Raw genomic sequence first — 26,247 nt, 5'->3', positions numbered from 1 at the left:
CCCGTCCCAGCGCTCCCCGCTCCCCCGCGCGCGCCCTCTCGCTGCCGGCGCCGCTAGGGTTAAAAGTTACCTCTCGGTTTCTTCTGCCTGCAGCCCCCCCCCCGGGGGCCGGATGATGTAACCCCCCTCCCCGCGCCCTCCCCGCCCCCCTCCACCATGTGACACTTTAATTAATAATAGCGCCGTCAGCACAACAAACGCACAACACAAGGAGAAACTTGGTGTCCAGGGGAGGCCCCCGGCGGCTGGAGCGCGGCGGAGGCAGGCGCGGAGGCCGGAGGCAGCGGAGGCGAGGGGCGGCCCGAGCGCGGGGAGGGAGCGAGGCGAGCGGTCATGTGCCCGTGCCCCCTGCACCGCGGCCGCGGGCCCCCGGCCGTGTGCGCCTGCAGCGCGGGCCGCCTGGCTCTGCGCTCGTCCGCCGCGCAGCTCACGGCCGCTCGGCTCAAGGCGCTCGGCGACGAGCTGCACCAGCGCACCATGTGGCGGCGCCGCGCGCGGAGCCGGAGGGCGCCGGCGCCCCGCGCGCTCCCCACCTACTGGCCCTGGCTGTGCGCGGCCGCGCAGGTGGCGGCGCTGGCGGCCTGGCTGCTCGGCAGGCGGAACTTGTAGGAACGCGGGGCTTCTTGGTGGGGCCGGAGCCGACACCCAGCCGGAGGGAGCAACAGGTACGCGAGCGGGCGCCGGGCGCGCGGGGCCGGGGCCGGGGATGGGCGCGCGGGGCGGCCTGGGGGCGCGAGGGCGGCGGACAGCTTTGCTTTCTTCCCTTCGCGTCTCCGTGTTCCTCTGCTCCCTTCTCGCGCCGGCATCGCCGGCCCCTTCCCGTCCGGGTCCCATCGCTCCTTCTGGGGGCCAGGTCCGCGGTTTCGGGCCTCTTCTCTCCACTCCTTGAGCGCCTCTTGCCACTCTCTCCAATGGGATGGCTTTGGGGCGGGAGGGGGGAACTTTAGCCTCCATCATCCCCAAGTAAACACGCACTGCAAGTAAAAAGTGTGTTTGCAATGAGGACGCAGTTACAAGCCAAGCCAAAGAATTACATCCATCGCGGATTCGAGGCAAGTCCCCCCCCCCCGCCCCCCGTCCTCTTGCGAGCCATCTGCAGCTCCTAAGTCGCCACAGGCTCCGAACCCTCTTCTTTAGCGGCACCTCCCTCGTCTCTCCGTCCCCGCGTCTCCCCGAGTGCCTCTCTGGATTTCCAGGTTTCCGCCGGAGCGGTCTTTCCCCCACGGCCCGCGCACTTTACAGTTTCCCTCCGCTTTGCCAACTTCTTCACTCCTTCTGCAACGAGGTGTCCCGTTTCTGGAGCTGGGCCTCCTCTCCACCGGAAGGTTGGAACCGAGATGGAGAAGGAGGTGCCCCCAAAGTGGGCTGAGACCTGAGGCTGTTAGGGAAGCCCCAAGGGGAAGGCTTTATAAGAGAGCATTTATCGAGCTCCTTCTGGGTGCTAGGCCGTCAATGTTCAGGGACCGAATGTTTGAAAGCTTGCGGTATGCTGGGCGCTGCGTGCTGGTGGGCGTGGAGAGTCAGAATTGAGCACCCACTGTGTTTGGTCCCGGTGGGAGAACGGTACTGAGCATCCTCGGAGCACTAGGCCCTTGGGGTTGGGGAGTTCTTGAGCACCAGCTGTGCGCCTAGGGGAGCAAACGTGTAAGGGATTGTCTTCTCAGATTCTGGAACAGAGCAGAGCGGCAGAGAATGAGAAGGAGAGAAAATCAGCCTGAGCTCACCACAGGTGGATCTAGGGCTGGAAGGTGGAGGTCGAAGGTGAGAAAGCCACGGCCCCAGGGTGCCCCCACCCACAGATGCCGAGCGCTCGGCCCCGGGGCCGAGCCGCGCCGAGCACCGACACCCTGAGAAGCTGGCGCGGCGCCCGCGGGGAGAGGCGGCAGCCGGAGCGTGGGGGGTGGCAGCGCCCGGGGAGCTGCGGGGGTGCGCGGGGTGTGAGCCGGGAGCGCGGGCGACAGATGTCGCGTGGGCCGGCGCAGCTCGGGCGCTGGCGAAGAGAGGTGCGTGCTTCGGGGCGCTCTCTGCCCGGCTCCCTCCCGGAGGTCCCATCCGCTACTCCCCGTCCGGGGAGAGGGGCTGCCCTGGGCCGAGGGGACCCGGCTGGGGTTGGGACAGGATCCCAGGGGCAGGAACAACCTTTTGGACGGGGCGTTGGGTGGGGGGGGGGGGCGGAGGGAGGAGCAGAAACAGGGAGTCGAGCGGGAGACGCGAAGCCCACAGCCTGGAATTTAAGGGGAGGCGGAAAGAAAGTGGAAGGAGAGGGAAAGAAACAGCGGACAGTGAGACCAGGAAAGGCAGATGGAGCACCTGGAGAAGAAGAGAAGCTGTTAGGAGAACAAGTCGCAAGATGCGAGCGAGAGGCACCCAGGAGGAGGGCGAGGACAAGGCCTGCCGCGGTCTTGGGGTGCAGGGAGGCTGGGAGAGCGCTCCCTTCCCAGGACAGGGCGGTGCACGCGAGGCCGGGCGCCCACCCCGGGGTAGAACAGACCTGAGCGCGTCGGGGCTAGGGGTGCTCCGGGGCCGCGCGCGGGAGGCTGCCGGCCGGGAGGTGGCGGGAGCCTTCCCCTAGGGCGCGCGGGAGGACCGAGGGCGCCCCTCTGCGCCCGGGGCGCGGGAGGAGCTGGGAGCCGGGGTCCCACGCGGCAGGGGAGGCCTCCGACAGCAGTGTCGCTACTGCAGATAATTGGCGCCTACACTTTATTGCTCCCTCCTCACTTTGCTTCTGCCCCAGAGTTCCCGGCTGCCTCTCGACTCCAGGGCACTCCCGGGTTCTTCTTCCTCCGGCCGGGCCCGGCCTGCGTCCCCTGCAGCCACACCCTCCCGGGTGCTCCCTCCTCGAGTGCCCTAACCCCCGAATGCCCGGCTCAGCTTTCCTGCAGCGCCGCGCCTCCCTCCCCCGGGACACGGGTGGAGTTAGGTACCGCGCGATTCCTGCGCTCCCGCCCTGGGCTTCACCAGGCTTGGCCTCCCCGCCTCCCTCCCTGTCCCAGAACCTCAAGTTCTCTGGCCGCCACCTCCTGCCTGCAGCCACCTCCTGCCTGCAGCTCGGGCTTTGCGTTTGACTTAATTGGGGGAAACCCGTCTTTTCCCAGCCTCTCTGCTAAGTTAGGAAGACCGGAAAGAAGGAAAATCCACTGGAGGAGGACAGTGTGTTGAGTTCCGTGTGCGGTCCTCTCCACTTTTCCTACCGTGGAGAAGTGGGAGTGCTCAGAGGATGCCTTATGTATTTCAGGGAGGCCTGAGCCAGCCCTATTGGGCAGGCAATTCTCTTAGGCGTTTAGGGTGAACTGGACTATAGGCAGGGCAACAGTGTCAACAGACTGGTTTTGAGCCTCCACCGTGAGCCAGCAATACTTCTTTCAGAAGTCATCCTTAAATAAACCAACACATGCGAGACTCAGTTTTCCCCATATTTAAAATGGGGGCAATAATAGTACTTAATGGCAAAAGTGTTGTTAAGAGGGTGAAATGCATTCACATCTAGAGAGTTCTAGGACAGTGCCAGATGCATAAGAAGTATTTAAATGTGAGCTCCCATGCTTATGATTGTGCACTTAATATATTTCTTTCCCAAAGCAGACAACACTCTGCCTTTGTCAGGAGGCAATTCCCCAGCATCCCTATGTGACCTCTTGGGGAATCAAGGCCAGATGTGCCAGGACAGTCCAGTGGTAAAAAGCATGGGTTTAGGGATCAGATGGAACTGGATTTAAGTCCCAGCCCAGGAACTTGCTGGCAGTGTGAGCCTAAACTGGAGCTGTACCTCTTCTAGGACTGTTGGAAGTCTGATGGGAGAGCATCCATTTAAAGTGCCCAGTGCAGTGCCTGGCACTTAGTTCACTCATCAGAGGCTGTTCTGAAATGGGTAATGCCATTCCTATTATTTCAAAGGGGAAATGGAGGCAGAGAGGGTTCCCTGGAGTCCCAAAGGACTGGTGGCAACATCAGAAATGGAATTGGAGTTTCTGTTTTTGAGCACACTGCCCCCCAGATGACTCGGGGTGGGGGGCAAGGGAGGAAAAGACAACAGGCAGCAAGCAGAGGGGGCTATGAGCTATGAATTCCTGCACTAGAGAGATTCCCTTCCTGCTAGAGCCTCAGGGGAGGCTCCTTGGAGGCTGGGGGAGGCCAAGAGGAAGATGGGTGGGATTTAACCAGTCACTTCGCAGCAAAGATGGGAGAGAGGGAACAAAAGATGCTTTCTGGTGAGCACTGGCTGGCGGAGGCGGGAAGGCAGGGAGAACTGTGCCTTGGGAGGGGGCAGGGAGGGAGAGAGTACAGCCAGGGAATCTGGCTGTGAGAAGGGGCCCACAGTGTGCAGATCTCACCTTGGGACGAAGAAGAAGGGGAGGAAGAAGACTCTGCAGGCCCAGGAGGCGCGACTGGTCAGCAACAGGGAGATAATGGGCCGGCGCAGCTTGCTTTAATGAATTAATGACGGCCTGGCCTGCCAGCCAGACATGCTAACTGGTTCTTGGCAGGTACTTTGGGGCCTAAGTAGTTAAACCGAGAGGCGCATCCCTCCAGCCTCCCACCCGGCCTACTGCACCCCTGCCAAGATTACTTCTAGAGCTTGAAAGCCTAGGCCAGGGGAGGGAGCAATCCAAAAGGAAGGAGACAGCTGTTGGGGAGGTACCCCCCGGGAAGGGGCCAGATGTGCAGGACCTTGGCAGCCTTCCCACCACATGGTCCCTGTCTGGAGTCACCCGCTTGCCTAGTGAGAGGCCAGGGCACAAGTGACTGAGCTGTCAATGTAAAAACAGCTGCACCCGGGGATAATTAAATACACCCCCAGATGTGGGCTGGGCGGATTTGGCAACCTCTGACTTTTCACAGTCGTCTCTTCAGACCTCTACTGGGGGAAGGGAGGGGAGAAGGGGGGACTTCTTTTTCCCCTCTGGTCATCACCAGTGTTATGTGGGATAGGATTTTATGGGAACAATGGGATGCCCCGCTGCCGTATGTGACTTCCTTGTCACATAGTAGGCCTATAATAACTATAACTATGTAATTAATCAATCAATTAATCAGAAACCATGAAAGATAGGTATTTCCAAATTCAGCTGCTTCTACTTACTCAGCTATTCATTATTGAGTGATTCATTATTGGACGAAGGATTTTGTGGACACAGGAAGGATCAAGATACATGAGGTCCTCTCCTCATGTACATTTTAGTGGAAAAAGACAGATAAGTTAATAAAGATTGTTCTGGTTACTGTTGCTCTATAACTACTTCAAAGCTTAGTGGCTTCAAACAATTGTCTGATTATGCTTATATATCCTATGGGTTAGGAAATCAGATATGGCATAGTAGGGGTGACCTGTCTCTGCTCCAGGCTGGTTGGGGGCTGGAATCATGGTGGGCATGGGGAGGAGGTAGCAGGGATCTCTGTTGCACCCCTTCTGGGGCCTGGGCTTTTCCACCGCATGGCAGCTTCATGGTGCTTAGATTCTGACCTGGTGACTCAGAGCTCCAGGAGCAAGCTTCCAGGGGACCAGGGGGAAGCTGCTTTGCCCTTTCTGATCCAGCTTCAGAAGTCATTTAGGTTAGAAGTAAGTCACAAGCCAGCCCATATTCAAGAGGAGTGGAGTTAGCTACCACTCCGTGGGGTGGTGACAAAGTTCTAGAATAGCACGTGGGACAGGAGATGATGTGGCCATTTTTGGATGACACAATCTAACACAGAGATAATTTCAGAAAGTGCCAAGGACTCTGAAGGTATTACAGGAAGGGAATGTAATAGAGATCCCAGGGGACTCCTTATCTGCAGTGGTTAGGAATGGCCACTTTCAGGAGGAGTCAGGAGATTGGTGACTTGAATGACAAGGAGCTGGTCACGTGAAGACTTGCAAGAAAGGTGTTGACAGCAAGTCCAGCGCTTGGGAGGTGAGATTTAGCAAGGTGTGTTTGAGGGAGAAAGAAACCCGAGTAGTGCGGCTAAGCCACATGAACTTGGGGAAGAAGAAGTCTGAGAGGCAGGGAGTGGCTAGATGAGGCCATGGTAGGAAGGCTGAGTTTGGTTCCAAGCTCAATAGGAAGAAGAGGGTGAGAAAACCAAGCTCATAGACACTTTCATCAGTAACGGGATCCATAGTGCAGATGGTGTGTGAGCAGGCACTTCACAAGGGCAGGGGGATTATGTGACGCAGTAAAGAGGACTATTCCATCATCATGCACTTGCATAATGCATTGCGCACCAGCTAGGAGCCAGGTGCCAGGATGCAGGGATATAGGGATGAATGAGTCCTGGGTCCTGGCCTCAGATGCTCCTAGAACTTCAGGAGCCGAAAACCCTGGCTCTGACTCTCACCCCAGCCTCTCAGTGGAAATGAACTAGTTCATCTCCTGCCAGGATCTGAGAGGTCCTGATTCCTGTACCAGCTCATGGATACTCAGCCCTCTTCACCCTTAGAATGTTGTAGATACTGGCTGGATTTCTATCACGTAAGGAATGTTACCATTCAACTCAGCATCATCTCCCTGTCTCCTTCCTGCCCTAAACTGGTGCCCCTGCTATTGGGTGAGGGATCTCTGTTTTAACCCACAACAGTGAGATGAATCCTTTTATTATGGCTGGATGCCCAGGGATGGAGAAACGTCCTTTACCCTTCCATGGAGAGAAAATTGGCTGCCCCCACAAAGTGTTGCCATCATTGAACCTTTGCTCCGCAGACCACAGACTTGGGCAAGATGGAATGAAATTACTTTGGGAAATTTTATGTGATATCCTCTCCCTTTTTAAAAATAGCCTTTCCTGGATTACAAAAAATATTACAAGTTCCTTATTAAATACTTGGAAAATGCTGAATAAAAGACCATTTTTGTCGATTGTTTTTATCTTACTGCTCACTGTTAACTTTTCTATAGGCTTCTTTCCATTTTCAAAAAATGCACCGATGGGGACTTCAACAAATGGAATCACTCGCTCTAGATATTTATTATCTGTAACCTGACTTTTCCATTATAGCACAGACATTTCTCTATGCCCTGTAATATTTTCTATGACACACTTAGAAGTTGCTTGCTATTCCATGATTTGGCTCTTCCACCATTTACCTTCCCAATCTACTACCATTGGACATTTAGATTGTTTCCAACATGATGGTGAGCATCCTTGCGTATAACTCTTTGGGCACATCGTGGATGATTTTCTTTTCTTTTAAAGATTTTATTTATTTGAGAGAGAAAGAGGGAGAGCACAAGTGGTGCAGATGGAGAAGCAGGCTCCCCACCGAGCAGGGAGCTCAACTTCATGTGGGGCTGGATCCCATGACCCTGGGATCATGACCTGAGCTGAAGGCAGACACTTAGCCGACTGGGTCACCCAGGCATCCCCACGGATGATTTTCTTAAAAATGGCTCCAAGTGGAACTGTATGCTATCAAAGCATATGTCAACATTCTTTCATTATAACAGTTGTCTAAAGGGTATAAAGCCTTGTGGTACAGGTCCAGAAGGGCTTTCTAGACAAAAATTGCCATTTATTGCCATGTCCCAGTTATGTCACTGGCCTCTTGAGTTGGCTGTCACCATCCTCAGCTGAATCTGTGGATTTTTGTGTGTGGAATGTTCTTTGTGGAACACACCTCCAGCTATTGCTGGAATGCCTGAGAGTGCAGATGACTCCGTGCATGCCCATCCCAATGTTGAGAAGAGCTCTGAGTCAGAGCAATGTTACTAAGGGTTTGGAGAGCTTCCCCTGCCTGGCTGGCTCTGCCTATCACCGTGGTACAGCCAGGTACTGTGTACATCTGATATTCTTGGATCTAGCACATGGTACTTAATAAATACTGAAAACCGCTCATACTGATGATGGGGAAACTTAGCTTTGGGCAGGGGGAGGTCTTCAGAGAGTGGGAATGTGTCAGGGCCAATGGGATGGATTTAAGAAGAGGTACCACTTTCAAAGACAGCCCAGATGTAAAATATTTTCGGTGGCACACCATGGGGCCCAAGTCTTGATTCTGAGAATTTAACCACTATCTGATTCACCCAGATTTTATGCTGAGACAGGACAGCCTAAAATGTCTGTAGTGGAAAGTGACATGAACTTTGGAGTCAGGCTGACTTTTGGATCAGGCCCAGAGGCTGCCATTTACCAAGTGTCCCTTTACCTTCTGAGCAGTATGGGGGCACGTCAGTGATGTTCAGAAAAATGTTAGAATATGATAGATGGTAGTATGAGATACGTATTGTTCTTATTTGTGATAAAATTCAGTCTGTGAGCCCATACTCATAGGATGGCGGGAACTCATAGGAGACTTTTTAGAGCGTTTTATTTGAAGCAGTTCCCAGTCTTGCATTGTGGCTCACGAGCAGCCTGCTTAGGCTTCTGTACCAGGGGTGAGGGAACCTCCAGGACAGGATTTCCCAACCTGGGAGACTCTGGCCTCCACATCCCGTGAGGGCACCAATCATGTTGATTTTGCCCATCACTATATCCCAAGCTGGGCATGGTGACTAGCACAGAGCAGACATCCAGTAACTACTGAATAAATGAATGAATAAGTGGATAGATAAATGAATGAATTCGGGGAGGCCTCAAGGAATTTAGGAACCCCCCAAGATTACACATAACACTGGCCGATTTCATACTTCTGTGTTTCTCCCTACTTGAGAGAGAAACCAAGACTTTGATCCAATTCTCAAACGATCTATGATCCAAAAGGTCACCATTCTAGAAATACAGCCAGAGCTACACAGGACTTTAGAGACCAGCTGATCCAAGTCCCTCACTTTCCAGAGAGGGAAACTGAGGCACAGAGATAGCTGCTGAGGTGGCTCTCAATGCCAGCTGACTCTATCTAAGAGTGTCCCAGTGTCTGGTCAAGGGTTCCAACCTTAGCCAACCTTTAGCCGGGTGGTCTTCTGGCTAAATCAGGCCTGCCATTTGGGTTTTGTTTGACTCACATGTCCCCCAGCACTGAAAAATCAGGCACATTCTTGTAGAAGCCCGTATTTCTAGTTTTTCTTAAACAAACGGAAAGATCTGAAAAGACCGGGTCTGTATTCCCATGTGATAGCAAAGGCTTGGATGTGTATCAGCAGCCCCTTTAGATGGGACACAGATTCTCTCCTTACCCTGACCTCTCCTGGGCACACTTCACTGGATCCATGCATATATTTAAATTTGCAACCCCTGCTATTTAGGGGACCACTTGGCCAGACATCCCTTGATGCATACACACACCCACACACATACCCTATTTTAAATAAGTGAGATCATCTGTTCATGTTGTTCTGTAATCTGCTTTTTCTCACTAAAAATAGATTGCCGATCTCTTCCCATGTCAACAAAGAAAGGTTTCATCATCCTTTTTAATGGCTGCATGGTGTTCCATTGTTGGATAAACCATGATTCACTTATTTGGTCACCTCCCCAGGGGCATTTAGGTTGTTTCTCATTTTCTAAGAGTATGAACCAGGTGTATTCTTGTTTGGACAAGTTTGCAACTAGAAAAAAAAAGTGAAGTTCCTAGCAGTGAAGTTATTGGGTCAAAGAATGAGCATGTTATAATGTGGGAAACATTGGCAAGGCTACTTTAAGAAGGGTCTGCCCATTTGATTTGGTGTCCATCCTCTGCTGCCTCCCAGATCTCAGTGCTACCCTCTGGAAGTCCAGTTAGTGTGCATTCAAGGTCCACCTGCTATAATTTCATAGTGGGCAGAAGCTCTCAGTTCTCTGCTCTCTCCTCACAGACTTTACGTAATCAATAACCATTCACTGAAGCACTGATGACCACTCAGTGATGAGCTTGGTAACCCCTCACTGAGGCACTGATGACCACTCACTGAGGCAATGATAACTATTCACTACTAGCTGGGCACTGGGCACAGGGGAGCCACCATCCCTTCCAGCAGCTGCCAAATGGCCTCTTCCTCTCTCACATGCCTCAGATCCAGCCTTTTTCTTTTTCTTTTCTTTTTATAAAAGATTTATTTATTGGGGTGCCTGCCCCGCATCAGGCTCCCTGCTCCTCCCTCTCACTCTGCCCCTCCCCCCACTCATGTTGGTGAGTTTGTTTAAAAAAATTTTTTAAATTTCAAAATTTATTCATTTGAGAGAAAGAGCAAGTGAGAACATGAGGAGGTGGGAAGGGGCAGAAGGAGAGAGAGAATCTCAAGCAGAATCCCAGCTGAGTGCAGAGCCCCACATGGGGCTCGATCCCAGAACCCTGAGATCATGACCTGAGCTGAAACAAAGAGACACCCAATGAAGAGTCAGCCATCCAGGAGCCCTAGACTTTTGCTTTTTCAATCCCCTTATCCTACCTCCTCAGCACCTACCTTCCTAAGTGGGCAGCATGAACTTCAGGGATGGAGACTGGAGACACAGACCAGAGCAGTGATCCCTCTAGGAAGATTCTGCATGGAGACCTTTGTCCCCATGATTCTTAGGTGCTAGGATCAACTGCTGGTCCCGTCTAAACTCCACAGTCAAAACCAGCTCCCTGAAACCAAGGACGGAGAGTGGGGGAGTTGCCACCATTATTCTCTTGCTCACATATCCACTCTCACCCAGCAGGTTGAAATGAGCACCTACTCTGGCCAGGGCATTATGATGGGCTCTGGGGACATAAGGATGAGGGGGAGAGACACGGTGTCAGTAAATGCACAGAAAATATTCTGGGAGGCTTAGAGGGTGGAGTGACAGGGGCTTTCCCTTTATTTATCTCTCCTCTGCTGTTTGAATTTGTAACTTAACACTTGTGCAAACAGCAAGACCAAAAAAGATCTGTTTTTTTTTTTTTTTAATTAAATGTTGAGACCTCTTAGGAGGGGACCCAAGAGTCCTCATCGCAGATACAGGAACAAGGGAGCGAGCCTCTGGCTTGATCTACTGCTGCGATGGGGCTTGCCTTCACAGCTTCCTACCTTTGCACCCACAACAGGGTAATAGCACGGTGCTCCAGGGAGGTAGGGCCCTGATGTTCCACATTCTCTCCTCTGCCCACCTGCCCCCTCCACACTGTGGGTGCCAAGTGGAAATAGGGACTTTTTTTTAAAAGGCAAAGTGTCATGGCTCTCTTCAGCTGTGAGCTTTGGTTGTGAGTCAGCATTTGAGAAAGTTTTTTATGAGCCAAGTTTGAGGAAAAACATCTCAGGGGCAGGACACTGGCTCAGAGGGGGTGGTGGACTTTATTTCTTAAAAATACAGCTGACCCTTGAACAACATGGGCTTGAACTGCACGGGTCCACCTATATGCAGAGTTTAAAAAAAAAACTAAATATAGGACAGTATTGGCAATGTATTTTCTCCTCCATATGATTTTCTTAATAATGTTCTCTTTTTCCTAGCTTATTTGATTACAAGAATTACAGTATATAATACATAGAACATACAAAATATGTGTTAATTGACTGTTGATGTTATGAACAAGGCTTCTAGTCAACAGTAGGCTATTAGTATTTAAGTTTTGGGAGAACCAAAAGTTATGCGAGGGGGTTTTGATTGTGTGGGGAGTCAGTGCCTCTAACCTCCACATTGTGCAAGAGTCAACCATAGTTTGTTTGATTTATTTATTTATTTATTTATTAAAAAAATTTTTTTGAGACAGAGCAGGAGGGGTGGGGCAGAGGGAGAGCAAGAATCTTAAGCAGAAAAAAAAAAAAAAAAAAAAAAAAAGAATCTTAAGCAGGCTTCACACTCAGCACAGAGCCTGACACAGGGCTTGATTGTGCAACCTGAGATCATGAGCTGAGCCAAAATCAAGAGTTGGACACTTAATCAACCAAGCCACCCAGGGGCCCCTGGGCTCTTAACCATTACACTATTTTTCATATCTGTACGTCTCTTTATATGGATATGTAGATAGGCACATACACATATACATATTCATTGAAGGAAAAAAGATCTGGGATCATGCTGTTTGGCCATTTGCTCTTTTCAATTAAGATTCATAGCACCCCCCCAAAAAAAAAAAAAAGATTCATAGCACCCTTAGGGGCTTTCTCCGTCTCTTGCCCTCTCTCTCTCTCTCTCTCTCAAATACATAAATAAATAAATAAAATATTAAAAAAAAAAGAACCATAGCACATTTAGATTTGCCTCTTTCTAACACACAGGTAGCTTAATGTGTTAATCCAATCTCCCACCAATGCACTTACAAGATGTTTCCAGACTACTGCTATTACAAATAAAGTTGGAAGGAACACTCTTGTGCATATTTAGGTGATTACTTCCTGGCCTAGGAAGTAGTGGGCAAGCTTCCTGGCCTACCGTGTCACATTTAAGATCCCCAGAAGTGTATGTGCAGGTGCCCTCCATGTAGGGTGAGGTGACATGGCATCCACTGGCTGCACAGAGGCGTGCTTCAAATGTCCATCTGTCACTACGGACACCAACCTGCCACCAAGACATAAACAGGTGCCAAGTTGGTCCATGTAGCTGCTCTTGGAAGCTCTTAGAAATTTGACTCGTTATAGGTTTAATGATTTGCAGGAAGGAAAAGTGAAAATCCTTTACCTACTTTTGCAAGAAAATTCCATTCCTCCCACGGATGGAGCTGATCAGTGCCATAAAAGTAGAGTTCTCTTACCTCTCCTGATACCATCATCATTTTCCCTTCATCACCAACATTCAACTGACACATCTACACAGCCTCACTCTGCACAACTTTGGGATGTAGGTCCCTGCTCATCATGATCCCCTGATTGAGCTATATGTGTCACTGCCCTTGTGCTTTGCTCTGGCCCCTTCCCCACTTAAATGATCCTTCCTTCTTCCAGTTATTGAAAAAAAAAAATGAATGCATCTTTTAAAGACCCAGTTCGAATCTTGGTTCCTCTCGGAAGCTTTCCTGGTGAGCACAGCCACATCCTGACTCCTGGGCTGTCCATACAGCTATGGACAGTGGTCTTCGCCGTTCTGGCCTCTGGCATGTCACATCTCCCCGAGAAACGCTGGAGGCAAATCGAGGGCAGGCTCTGGGGCCTCATCTAGTGTCCAGAGCAATGCTCAGCACAAAGTCAACATGCTCCGTAGCACATAGGTGTGATTCCTTTCTTTCCCTCCATCCTTCCTTTCTGTGCATGCTCAAGGCAGCGTGATTATCTTAGGCTAGTGCCGCAGGGTTCCATTGACCTTTGAGATCAGTGTGACTAGGCGCCAACAACGTGAGTTTTTAGAGTTTACAAAAGCGATTTTCATAAACTAAATTGAGTGTGTTTATCAACTGAGTTAGTGGATGACTGCTTCAGTATCCCATGAAAACCCAGGGCGGCAACACAGTAATGTAGACGTCCTGCTTTGCTCTCATGGAATAGAAGGAGAATCGGGGCTTAGGTGGTCGTAAAGGTCTTTTTGCCTTCACCTGAGCAGGTCAGAACAAAAGGACTGAGGTCACTGATTCGGATCCTTGTGTCAGCTCATGTCGATTGTGGGGTCCATGGGATTGGAACTCATGTGGTTCACACGGTCGTACATACTGATTAAGGGTACAAGTAAGAGGCAGAGAGTCCCTCCCCAAGCTGAGTAATCAGAGAAGAGTTCAGTGAAGTTTCGGTGACCGAATGTAGACAGGGTTTTAGGAAAGCAGGGAGGAGTAATGTAGCACCACCAGGCAGGCCACAGAGGAGAGCCGTCCACCCCTGCCTGGAGGGTTGAGGTGAGGGAGTAGGAACCAGAGTCTGGAGGGGGACTTGGAGTGCAACCAGAGTCTAGCCCAGCAGGCACTGGGACCCCACAGAATGGGAGCTGGGGGAGTACACACCCTGGACTCCTACCCCATCGGGGCCTTCTGTTGACCAGACCCAGCAGGAAAACCCATTAGTGCTGTTCATACAGGTCAATATCCCGGATTCTCTGGATTCTCTCCAGTTCAGAAAGTGATCTCTCTCCCACTTTGTCTCCTACACCACTTGGTCTGTCCTGTTCACATGGCAATTCTCATACCCCCTGCTCTGGACCAACGCGCCGTCCTCTGCGAACTTCTTGCCCCTGCTAACTCTCTGGCCTCACCCCTTCCCCGCCCCATCACCCAGGCTTTGCTGGAGTCTCATCAAGCACCTTGACCTAGTGGGGGTATTTCATTGCTCTGTTCTTTCCTCTGTCCTGCTTCTTCCCTTTGTCCCTGCCACTCCCTCATCCCTTTCCTCTGCTCCCTCTTCCTCCTCCTTCTGATGTAACTCACCTGCCAGAAAATCCATCCTTTTGAAGTATACAACTCAGTAGTTTCTATTGTATTTCCAGAGTTGTGCGGCCATCCCCACAATCGATTTTAGAGCATTTTCATATCCCCAAAAGAAACCCTATCCCCACTAGTGGTGACTCCCTCACTCCTTCCTCCCCACAGCCCTGGACAACCACTAATCTACTTCATGCCCCTAAAGACTTGTCTCTTGGTGACATGTCATATACGTTGGAACCATACAGTATGTGATCTTTTCTGTCTGGCTTCTTTCATTTAGCATAATGACCTCAAGGCTCATCCGGGTTATAGTGTGTCCATACCTCCATTTCATGGCTGCACAATACTCAATTGAATGGAAATACCCGCTTTGATCAGTCAATGGACTTAGGGGTCGTTTCCACTTTTTGGCTATTATGGATAATGCTGCTCTAAATACCGATGCGCAAGTTTTTGTACAAATATATGTTTTTCAATTCTCGGGGGTAAGCGCTGTTTTTTCTGCCCTTCCCAGAATGCCTCATCTTATCCTGGCTAATTTCCTAGCATCGCTCAGTACTCTTTCTCTCAAGGGCTCTGACTCCCCCTTTCCCTCCTGGGCTCCCATAGTTCGTGTTTATCCAGACTGCTCTTCCCACGACAATGTCCTTGATATCAAGTTCTTCTTATCTCTTTCTGTTGGTTTCTGAACCCCTTAAAGGGCAAGAGCTATGTCATTGGGTTTGTGACACCTAGCATGATTCTTCGTATGTTTTGGGAATGAATGAATAAATGAGAGCAGAGACTATCCTATAAGCCTGCCTTGAATATGGATCTGTGAAATGAATAGATGAAGGTCCTGTTCCTGATTTGGAGGAGCAAAGGGGCAGAGTGGTTCTATATTCTCTCTCTCTCTTTTAAAGATTTTATTTACTTATTCATGAGAGAGAGAGAGAGGCAGAGACATAGGCAGAGGGAGAAGTAGGCTCCCTGCAGGGAGCCATGTGGGGCTTGATCCCATGACCCTGGGATCACGACCTGAGCCAAAGGCAGACGCTCAACCACTGAGCCACCCAGGGCCCCTACATTCTCTTTTTTAATCACAGAAGATGCCTACATCTGAAAACAGAAATGGGTGTGTGTGTGCACAAACAAATGTTTGTTTAGGGATGGCTGCTGTGTGGACAGGGCTTTGGCCATGGTAGGGATGGGGGCGGGTGCAAAATCTAGCTTCTGGGGAGCCCTTCCTCCAAATCAAAGCTCTGTGTCTAGCAGCTCTCTCCCATCCCCCTCTGCCTCCCTCCCGGACATTTCGGGGCTGGCAGTGCAGAAGCCCAAGGCACTGACGTCATCCCCAGCAGCTGTCTGCACGTGCCTACTGACCGAAATACCAATCTTTATTTCTGCAGGTTGGTGAAAAACCCTGTGTCCTTGGAGAAAGCTGGTTCCCGTTTTCCTGAGGGGGAGCCCAGAGCTTGAAAGGCCGCAGTTGGCACTTCGAGAAGGAAGTGAAGAGGAGCCTGGAGCAATAGTAGCAATGTGTGCGGAAAGGAACTGGGGAAGCCCTTTGCATATCCAGCTGCAGAAACAGACACCCCAATGCTATTTACATACAGCTCTATATATATAAAAAAAGAAAATATGAATATTACTACTCAGTGCATGTGTTGTCAAGGACACAGTCCCCTCCCTTTTCTGCACCTTCCCATGCGAACTTTGATGCTTCTGTGTCTGGGGCACCGGAAGAGAGATGCCTACTGTGTACCTAGGAAATCTGCAAAGACTGGTGGGAGTTAGCCCCAGAGTTGACCCACCACCTGGGGAGGGATGCTGGTGGAGTGAGTGGTGAAATTGCAAAAAGGCAAAATAGAGAAAAAGCAAGGAGGACAAGGAGGAGCACTGTAGGGGCAGTCTGGGATTCTCCATTTCTAAAGTCTTGACAAGTCCTAGTCTCTCTATACCTATGTAGGTAGATAGACGGTCCTGCTGTCACATCAAGACAATTGAGATTTTTTTTTTCTCCTACCAGTCTGGTGTCTCTGGTGCTTCACTTAAATTTTGCTGGTGCTGTGTTCTTGCCGGTGCTGCCATGGTGTTCTGTTGCCAGACTGCAAGGCCAGGGGACAAGAGAGATTTCTATTTTGCTGTTTCAAATTCTCTTTTTAAAGGGACAAGTCGCAAAAGTGCCACTTGAGAGTCTCTTCTCTTTCTCTGTGGGGATGAAAATCCAGAGGCGTTTTTTGGAGCAAACCTTGGGATCTGGCGGGGAGGGAGGGAAGGGATGGTATGGAGTGGCTTGCTGGTTACTGAGGCGGAAAGCTGACCTCATATGTGACTTGTTTGCTATGTCCTCTACCCCCACAAAAGTATCTTGGGAGTTCAGCCCATGGCCTCCCCCACTCCCCAAGGGGATTTCAGGGCTTAGGTTTTTATGGATTAAAGAGCCAAGGAATGGCTACATTCTGGTCAAGGGTGATTTATAAGGAGGAAGCACTGGGGGAGGGAGCGGGTCATTTAAATGAAATGCACCAGCATCTCACTGACTGACTGAGGGTCTGATTTTTTTTCCCCCAGGATAAGCTACTATTTTCAGAAGTTTCTAGAAGGGCTTAAAAAAAAAAAAATGTGTGCTGGACTGAGAGTTGGCTGCAAAGACTCTTCAGGGAGCAATTATTATTTTTTGCTTTTATTTTTAAAAATGCAAAAAAACACCAGGTATTATTCCTCTGTGCTGGGTCTCACACAGTGCCCTGTGCAAAGCTGAGGTGGTGGTGCTCCAGACTGCGAGGGGATCAGACTGTCATTCTGCAAGGCTGGATCTGCAGGTCACCACCCAGTCCCTAAGGACAGGGGGTCCACTGGACTGATTTGCAGATACCCTTACAGTTCTAAGAAGCCAGCAGAGGGATCAGCCGTTGTTAAGGTTGACATGGGGTTGAATTATTCCCCACAGGCTTTGTTGAAAATTGCCAGGTCCTTTAGAATGCAGGACCTTTTAGCGCTGTTGCAAGCTGGGAGCTGTCTTTCTTTCTTTCTTTTTTCCATGCCTTATGTTTTCCTAAATAGCCCTTTAAAGACAAATGTAACCCAAAGCACTGAAGGTGAGGGCAGTCTGTCCACCTCCACCTCCAGAAGGTTTGTGCAAAAGGAAAGCTTGTTGATGGAGAGTTCGCTCCCTTTTGTTGAGGGGGGCCCTCCCCACATTTATGTTTGCAGGGGATGAGTGTGTGGGCAGGGTCTGCAGAGAGCAGCAGGCGACATCCCCACCAAGCCACGAACTTAGAGAAGGCACATTAATTAATTAGAATGATATGAAACACGGTGTCTGCCTCTGTATCGTCACTTTCCGAGCCAAACACTAGAGACTTTCCGGCTCAGCCCATTTTCTGGGGAGGGGGTTTTCATTACTATAATGGTACGTGATCACAGCTACTCTGCTGCTTTAAGGCTGTACCCTCAACACTGCAGTAGGGCCACACTGACCATCCAGACACAGGGGAGAGGTGATATGTCAGAGAAGCTCTTTTTTCAGCCCTGACTTACCTACTAGCTTCTGACATTTTCGCAGGAGGATCCAAACTCCAAATGCTGGGGTTGGTGTTTGGGGCAATTTTGATTTCAATGAAGCCACACTGCTGAGAACTGGACACCCGTGACCTCCTGATGGAGCTTTATAGCCAAGTCCCTTGTACATATTCTCTTGTATTAATAGAAACTGTGTATTTATCTAATCCTGGCTTTTTCTTGCACATCATTAATTTGAGTGCACTTCTCGACTGCCCCGATTTTTGACAAGGGGTTGTTTTTAATGCTTGTTTTTATATGAGATTTGACTTCTTGATGGACATTTGTATTAGGAAATTGAAGCATGATATATATGTATATATTGTCTCCACCGTCTCTGAGGCTGCATTACTTGGATTGCATGAGATAGTGGGGTGGTGTTTTTTTTTTTTTTTTTTTTAAATATTTCCACAGTGTGCAAAGTGCTGGCACCATCCCTCCCTCTCTCCCCCGCTTTTCTCCGGCTGCCAAGGAGTCATTGATTTTGATTAGCTTCACTGCAGAGCGTCTGTGAAGAGAGGGAGAGGGAGGGAGGCTTTGAAATAAATTTTAAAAAAGACCTCATATCGGGTTTCAGCAGACAGCAGTGTGTGTGTGTGTGTGTGTGTGTGCGCGCGCGTGTATGTGCGCGCACGCGTGTCCGTGCAAAGCAGAGGGAGGCCTCTGAGATCATTGTTTAGGTAGCTGCTGCATAATGAGGTGAGGAGCAAACAGAAGGGCCTCCTTCCTGATGGTACTGGTTGCTCTCAGAGGGTGGGGGTCCAGAAGCCACAGGGACAGGAGCCTCCTGGGACTTTAACATTCCCATTCCAAATTAGATCTGTTCCCTTCTAGAAGCTTCTTTCCCCATCCCCCATAAGCAAGTAGGATCTCCTTACCCCATTTCAAATTTGGGATTCCATTTCATGTTCCTCCTGGCCTAGATGTAGCTGGAGTAACAGGTTTCTAGGAGGAAGCCCATTTCCCTCTCTGGCTGCTGTCCATGGTCCTAGGCCATGAGCCTCTCCTAGAACCCAATTCCCATTTTGTTTTCCTCTCTTCCATTGAGCTACTGGAGACTTCTTTTCTACTTCTCCCAGTGGTCTCATTTAAGAAATTCTTTTCTATTTTGATGGGGAAAAATGGTGATTTAAACAATACTGTCACAGACTGATGAAACTGTGACTTTGGTTTCACAACTTACGTAGCAGATCTCGTGCTATTATCATGTTTCTGACCTTGATAAAATATCACTTCCCCTAGTTGGGAAACTGTGAGAGTCCATCTCTGATCCTGCACAAGTCTCTTTTGGGGACACTGGTTTGCCACTGTGGACTTTTTGAGTGTCCACCTGGTATCAGAAGCTGCCGTGATCAGAATGCAGGTTTTCTTTTATGTTGATACCAACTCCTTTTCTGAATCTTTCCTTAAGTCAGCCTGGGCCAATCAGAGTCAGAAGTTGCTTGGAGGGTGAGGGGGCACAGGCTAGACACCCTAGCCTAGTCCCATAGGAGCTGATGGAGGATGTTGGTGTCATTAAGTGTCATTTTAAAGCTTAGACCAAAACTTTCTTTTTAAAATAGCATTTTTTTCCATCTAATACCTATTTATTGAGCACCTACAATGTGCCAGGTTGTAGAATCCCATCTGGGAAGAAACTTATGTATGGAGTGTGGAGGGGCAGCCCTGCCTGGAACCAGATGATGCTAATTGTCCCTTTCCAGTCTGGTTCATGGTCTTTAACAGATTTGTCAGGCCATCCCTATCACCCCAAGCCTTGCTGGCAGATGGTTCTATAGTATTTATATTTACAGAGCACTACTAGTCATGGAGGAAATTAAAAAGCCTGTGATCTCAACTGACACCCAGCATGAAAAGCCTAGCTCCTTCTTGCTGCTTCATGCAGTAACAAAAGCCACCATCTACAGCGTGCTCACCACTCCTGAGCCCTGTGGAGAGTGCTTTACACGTTTCTGCAGTTATTCCTCATACCCATTCTGGAAGACAGTAGTTATTATTCCCGTTTTACAGTTGAGGAAGCCGAGACTCAAAAGGTTTTCAACCTAGCCTAAGGCTGCATACAAAGAATGAAGTGGCCAAGCCAAGATTTGAACTCAGGACTGTATGACCCACCCCCCAACCCCCCCAAGCAAACCCATGAGCTAACTGTTCTGTCACACTGGATTCCCTCCTCAGCTGGTCCATAGCATTGCTAGTTCAAGGGCAAGCACAGCCTAGGGCCCAGCAGGGAGCAAGAGAGTGTTGCATTTGGGAACACTCCAGAACAGGCTGGATTGGTTGAGTTGGCAATTTTACGTATTTATGCCCTGCCATTTGTGTCCTTAATTTCTCTAAGGTCCCTTGGAGGAGCGTCTGGTTTGCAAACAGGGCCTGTTCAACTTACTTCCTAGGACATGGGAAGCTTTTCTTACCTCTTTCCTGTCCCCTCCCTGACCGGAACCCTTAAGTCTTTTGCACTATAAGTGCCCAGGAGTCTATGTGTGTGTGTGACAGGGATAGCTGTGGGGGTGTTTGGAACCTCGGTGAGGCCTCTGGCTCAGCCAGAGAGGCAATAAGCTTGGGAACATTCCGTTCTGGGTTCTAACCTTGCTGGTTTGTTGTGCTCTTTTGTAAGAGGAATTTCATACCTTGGAGACGCTTTGTACATATTTGTAATGACTTTATTAAAAAACTGGTTGTGTGCTTCCAGCCAAAGGCCTTTGCGTTTTCATTTCATTTTGAAAGAATTGGTCCCCAAAGATTATGGGAGGATCTGGCTGTACACCCCAACCTTTCCTGGAGCAGGAGGCCACACACTCACCTCCCTTCTCTGAGGGTATTTCTGAGAACTCCCTAAGGGGAGGATTGGCCTAAACAGTACCCTTGGGTTGGCCAAGACATTGAGGGAACCCGCCTGACAGTTCAAGATCAGTGTACAGAACCATCACTTAGGCATGGTACCATGCATATAAGCTATAATGGCTGTGCAGACTGATGTCTCCAAACATGGGCACAGGGGTCTCTCTGGTGGGCTCCTTTTACCTACATTTACCTGGTCTAAGATACTCTGAGCAATCAAGTTGTAGTCTTTTCCTAAGAATGGTGAGTTAGGGACAGGTGATTTTTCTAGATAGTAAATGCTTTCTTTTTCCTTAGGGACCTACCCCTGCCTCACTCTCCATCTTTGTGACTTAGAGGTGTTGACCCTATCCTTCTACACACCCCTGTCCCCACAGCCGGGGCTCAACACCTGATGCAGTCCTGGCCAGCAGGATGCCAAGTCCCAAAGGCCATAGGGGTTGGTTTGGGGACAAACTAGCAAGTCAGCCTCAGGATTCCTGCTGTAGCTCTGAGGAAACAGAAGCTCTTTGCTGGGGTTGCTAAGCTGGTAGAACAGAAGCAGAGAGCTTTTGGAGGCCATCTTACTGGCACATGGGGAGTGACTGCCTCAAAAATCAACCTATCTTAGAGGAAAGCAGGATTGAGGGATGGAAAGACATGACTCTATTATCACTAGAACCCCTGAACCTAGCTATACTAGAGGCCCATACTGTCACATGAGCCAAATAAAGCCATTCTCTTACTTAAGCCATATTTGAGTTAATTTTCAAATAATTGCAACAAAAAAGTTCTGCCTGATGATGTTTTTGTGACATCAATGTTTTGGTTTCATATCCATGTCCTGAGAAGCACACACAGTCACCTAATGCTATTAATTTACATTTTAAATGTCCTTCACAATCTGGCACCCAGGCAAACCCACCTTGAATCATTAGCTCGTACATTCTGGGTCTGTCCTCTGGTTAATCACCATGGTAAGCCCTGCAGGTGACCTGCCCAGATCCCTTCTGACCCCTCCTACCAGTTCTGTATCCCCACCCTGCACTTTTATGTGCTTTGTGGCAGCTGGCACTTTCAGAGCCTCAGGGGCTCCTCCACCAGCAAGCCATACCCAAGGACTGATGGTGCACAAACAAAAAAACCTCAGGATGGGACAAACTCTGAAACACAGATAATGCTCTAGAGCTCCGAGAGACCACACTGAGCTGGGACTTCTCTGAAAGTCACCCTCTTACTTGGTTTCTTCCCCCCTCCTTTACTGGTTTCTCCTGGGAACACTTCCTAAGCATATGCAACTCAACCGATCTGCTTGGGGGGCGGGGGGCCCAACATCAGACAACCACCCACTGCTGCCTGAAGTGCTTCTCGGCATTCCTCCTCCAACACCTCCACCCAGCTTCAAGAGGTGAATGGAGATTCAAGACCACGAAACGAAGTTTCATCGACAAATGATTATTTATTAGCAGAAAGGAACTTAAGGGAACATTAAAAACATCAAAGGCCGCTCTGTCCAGCCCAGAGCAAAATTACTAAGAGATTCCAGGACTTGCTTTACATTTCCTCTTTCCAACCCAAGGTTCCAGGCGCCTGGGGCCTCCAAGTGTCTCTCGGGTTCTCCTCTTAGGAAGGTAATGAGCCTGTTCCATCCAGGTCTAAAGCTTGCCTTTTTATTCTCACATTAATTATGCTCATGATCTTCTACATTAGGAGAGCCATTTCCAAGAGTTTCAGGACTTGAGTCAGTGAATCATAAAATATTAAGAGCAGGATACTCCAACCCGATACTCGATTAATCCTGCTTATAACAAAGGAGTTGCAGAGCCAGGATAGGCAATGGAGAATGTTCTTCTTTCCCAATGACAACCCTTGGCTGCTTTTACCCTCGTGGTGGGGAACATATGTAGTCTGTTTGGGAGACTCTTAACCGGCCGCTGTTCCTCCTCAGGGCAGAAGTTCCTCCCATCCAAAAGAAAACCTCCAGAAGGAACTTTCCTCAAGGGGACAGGGAATGAATAAGTAAAATCTTAAACTAAGTCCTCGCACCTGCCCCCAAGTATCCCCTGCATGTGACACTGTTTATAATGCCAGAGTCATGGCTCATTATTTGAAGACTATTAGAGATGTGTGGGTTTCTTTTCTCTTTTTTTCTGGTGACATGAGTGAAACTGGCAAGCCGACCAGTGCCTTCGCCGCTATTCTACATTGTTAAGTTTTCCTAGCTCCAGCAGCTAATCTACAAGGTTTCATCATCCTAAAGATGGCTTCGAGGAGGTGAAGTGAGTTCCCAAAGTCATGTGGAGTTTGGAATCAGAATTCTGGTCTATCTGCTCTGTCACAAGCTAGCACGTTAATAAATCTCCAGCTCCAATTTCTTGCGTCTCTTTGATGGCATCTGTAGGCAGGGTGATCTTTCTGATAAAAACCAGTCACAGAAGCTCCTGTTGCTTCTCTTTGGTTCTTTCTCAAGGCAGGGGGAACAGAGCAGCCACATCCACCCGGCCCCCTTTCCCTCCGCTTCCCCTTCTGACTTGATTATCCAGGCAAGTGGGATTGTAACATCACAGCCATTGCCATAGTAACAGAGCTTGAAAGATGCCACGCTGCCCTGGAAGAGATGTCTTGCTGGGTACCAGGAAAGAGCCAGGGATGTCAGGCACAGGAAAAGGTCCTGGCTTGATAACACATGGGGGCAAATGTCCTGAAACTATTGGGGATGGGGTGGGCTCGTTATTACTGGCTGAGAGCGAGGTGGCAGTGAGTCTCCCACCATTTCTGCTGGGGGCTTTGTTGCTAATCTGCTCACGAGCCACAAGATTGATTTCTCTGTAATGCCGTTGGCAACAGCCCATCGTGCTGAGGTTGATGGTGAGTGAACAGAGTGGGGAGAGGGTTAGGGCAGGCAAGATTCCAGAAGCTTCTAAGTGATCACCTGTGCCATCTCCTTCCACATTCAAAGCAGGTGGAGAACTATTCTGTTATGGAGATTAGTAGTTCTGCTGTAGAGATGACAGAAACTCTGACTGCTACTGCACTCTATGCCACCACCCTGCCTTGTGGAAAAATCCGCCACATGGATCATGCATTTTGCTCTCAAGACCACCAGCAGAGAAGGCGGTGGCCACAGGCACTGTGGACAAGCTGAGACTTTAGTGATGGACAGGACAAGAACAGAAGGAGGAGCAGAGAGATGAAGACAGGTGTGGAGACCCAGTGATATCTGCATTGGGACCAGAGCTGGCCATTCTCAATATCCAAATGCGATTGCGCATCCCAGCCAGAGCCCAGCAACATTGCGATTTTAAAGACCAACTCTTTCCGTGAACCCAGCCACAGCTAGATTTCCAGAGCCAGGCCTCACCGTTGGCATCTTCAGTGAGACCCAAAGCAAATGTGCTATGCACCTGGGCCACTGATGGGCACCAAAATCACCTCTCATGCTTCTGCAAATCCATGTCTGCTGGGCCCCACGCCTGCAGCGTCTGAGCAGCAGGGGAGCATGGTGGTTGAGAGCGCAGGCTCTGAAGCCAGATGGGCCTGGTTGGAAACTTGGTCCACCACTGCTACCTGGATGACCCTGGGAAGTTACCACATGGGGCTCGGTGCCTCAGTTTCCTCATCCTTAAAACAGAGGAAGCAACAGTACCTCCAACCCAGGGGCTGTTGCAAGGATTACAAGAGGTCATCCAAGCAGGATGCTCATCTTGCATGAAGTGCTTGGTACACTCAGTTATTTAGGTACAACATGGGGCCCCAACATTTTTATTTGGGAAAGGCTCCATGGTGATTCTAATCTGCAGACCTGTGCCATCTCAGGAGGGGCTGTAACCTCCAGGCCCCTCAACCTCCAGGCCCCTCCCCACCCAAGTGCCACATCAGGTCAGCATGAATTAAAATAACAACAGGCAGGACCTGTGTGTCACCTGTCCCTTCACGTGGAGGGGGCAGGCGACCCACCTGGAGGAGGCTGAGTCTGAGACAGGAGGTTTGTAGGGGAGAACGGAGGCATGTGCTATGTCCCAGAACACAAGAGGAAGGTGAAGGTCAGGACAGGGGGCTGGCTTTAGGGAAATTGCTGGAGAAAGGCAGCAGGCAGGATAGGAAGTGCTTGAAGCCTGTTTTCCAGGAAGCCCCCAGAGCCGAACCCATCACGCTGGCCACCCCTCAGCTCCCAGAGCATGCCTGGGAGCCCAGAGTCTTAGTTTTTCAGTCCCTAATACACCTGGAAGTGAGCCGAAGTGGCCCCGTCTTTCCAGCAGCGCAGGGTGTCCACAGCAACCGAGCGGCAGAGCGGGCAGGTGCGCTCTCGATCCAGCCAGAGGCAGAGGCACTCCTCACAGAACACGTGCTGTGGGGACAGCAATCAGTAGGACTGGGATACTTTGCTGAATGGCCGCTATGTGCCAGCCTCGCTCCTAGGAGCTGGGAACATAGCAGTGAACGAAATAGACGACTCCTGCCCTCATAGAGCTTGCACTCTTGTTGGGGAGATGATGGGCCAAATCAATCTCCAGAATACATTTGGGAGTATATCAGTGATAAGTGCTGAGAAGAAAAACCTGGGGGGAGTGGGTAGGGAGTGCTTGGGAGGGCTGCTGTGTTCAGCATGGTGGGCCAGGAGGATGTCACTGAATACCGACATCCGAGTGAAACCTGAAGGAGGGTAAAGACTGAGGCCTGAGGATCTCTGGGGAGAGTGCTATAGGCAGGGGGAATGGCTTGTGCAAAGATCCTGAGGCAGGACTATGCCTGCTGTGCTGCTGAGCCTGGGGCTGGAGGGTTATTTGGCAGGCGATGAGGCCTTTGGCTTTTATTCAGAAAGAAGTAAGGAACCATGGTCAGGCTTTGAGCAGAGGAGTGACCTGAACAGGATTTGCATGTATGTATGTATTCATGACAGATACAGGGAGAGAGAGGCAGAGACACAGGCAGAGGGAGAAGCAGGCTCCATGCAAGGAGCCCAACGTGGGACTCGATCCCAGGACCCCAGGATCACGCCCTGAGCTGAAAGCAGACGCTCAACCACGGAGCCACCCAGGTGCCCCCAGAATTTGCATTTTTAAAAGAGCCTTTAGCTGCTGGGTTAAGAACAGAGCTCAGGGGTTAAGAGGAAGACAAGGAGACTGGAAATACCAACGAGTTTTACCACTTTTTAGCCACTGGACAAATGACTCAACCTCCCAATCCCTCAGCTTCTTCATCTGTAAAATGAGAGGTCAGGTGAAGTTGAGAGAATCCCCTCTTTTTGTAAGTAAGCTCAATGCCCAGTTTAGGCCTTAAACTCATGACCTCAAGACCAAGAGTCGCATGCTCTACTGACTGAATCAGCCAGGAACCCCCAAAATGCAGTTAAGAGTACTCCACTCATAAGAAGACTGATGCTCATTAAAAGTGTTTAGACACGAAAATGAAAGAGAAAGAGAATAAAGACAGATATTGTTATCTAAAAAAAAAAAAAAAAGCGTTTAGACATAACAATTGAAGGCAGTATATGATCCTCAATAGGAGCCTGGTTGGGGGTGAAGCCTAGCTATGCAGGATATCTTAAAGACAATTGGAGAAAGCCATATATATGCTATATAATACTATGATATACTGTATTATTATAATATATTATAATATTATGTATTATATTACATATAATACATAATACTATATATACTAGATAATATTTTACACCAATTTTAAATTTTCTGGGCATGACGGCGGAATTACAGTTACGGGAGAGAATGTCCTTGTTCTTCAAAGATGAA

The 26,247-nt window shown here is 49.7% G+C and overlaps 2 protein-coding genes across 9 annotated transcripts in view; one reads left to right on the top strand and one right to left on the bottom strand.

The window, feature by feature from the left end:
• The window catches only part of RNFT2 (ring finger protein, transmembrane 2), a 96,917-nt gene that overhangs the window by 6,273 nt on the left and 64,397 nt on the right, over positions 1–26,247 (bottom strand). For 3 of the 7 annotated variants that reach the window (XM_038575215.1, XM_038575214.1, XM_038575213.1), the window contains one exon: positions 21,934–24,842. The exons of 2 other annotated variants lie outside the window; for them this stretch is intronic. In XM_038575215.1, coding sequence (XP_038431143.1) covers positions 24,708–24,842 — 135 coding nt within the window. In that variant the 3' untranslated portion in view covers positions 21,934–24,707. Of the gene's footprint in view, positions 1–750; positions 975–1,084; positions 1,668–21,933; positions 24,843–26,247 lie in introns of those variants that run through there. 2 more of the 7 variants (XM_038575219.1, XM_038575218.1) reach the window with 2 other exon arrangements.
• HRK (harakiri, BCL2 interacting protein) lies at positions 334–20,365 on the top strand. Of its 2 annotated transcripts, XM_038575221.1 has the most exons (3): positions 334–665; positions 1,665–1,761; positions 15,523–20,365. In XM_038575221.1, the coding sequence occupies exon 1, from the start codon at positions 334–336 to the stop codon at positions 607–609; it is 276 nt and encodes a 91-aa protein (XP_038431149.1). In that variant the 3' UTR covers positions 610–665; positions 1,665–1,761; positions 15,523–20,365. The 2 variants fall into 2 exon arrangements, with proteins under 2 accessions (XP_038431149.1, XP_038431148.1); XM_038575220.1 differs by lacking the exon at positions 1,665–1,761.

The sequence above is a fragment of the Canis lupus genome, chromosome 26 (genome assembly GCF_011100685.1).
Source record: "Canis lupus familiaris isolate Mischka breed German Shepherd chromosome 26, alternate assembly UU_Cfam_GSD_1.0, whole genome shotgun sequence".
Taxonomy (NCBI): Eukaryota; Metazoa; Chordata; class Mammalia; order Carnivora; family Canidae; genus Canis; species Canis lupus.
Note: the sequence above shows the minus strand (reverse complement) of the source record. Positions and strands in the feature narration are given on the sequence as shown.

What these genes read in the sequence shown, in the direction of transcription:
- HRK (XM_038575220.1), top strand. Translation starts at nt 334, where the DNA reads ATGTGCCCGTGCCCCCTGCACCGCGGCCGCGGGCCCCCGGCCGTGTGC.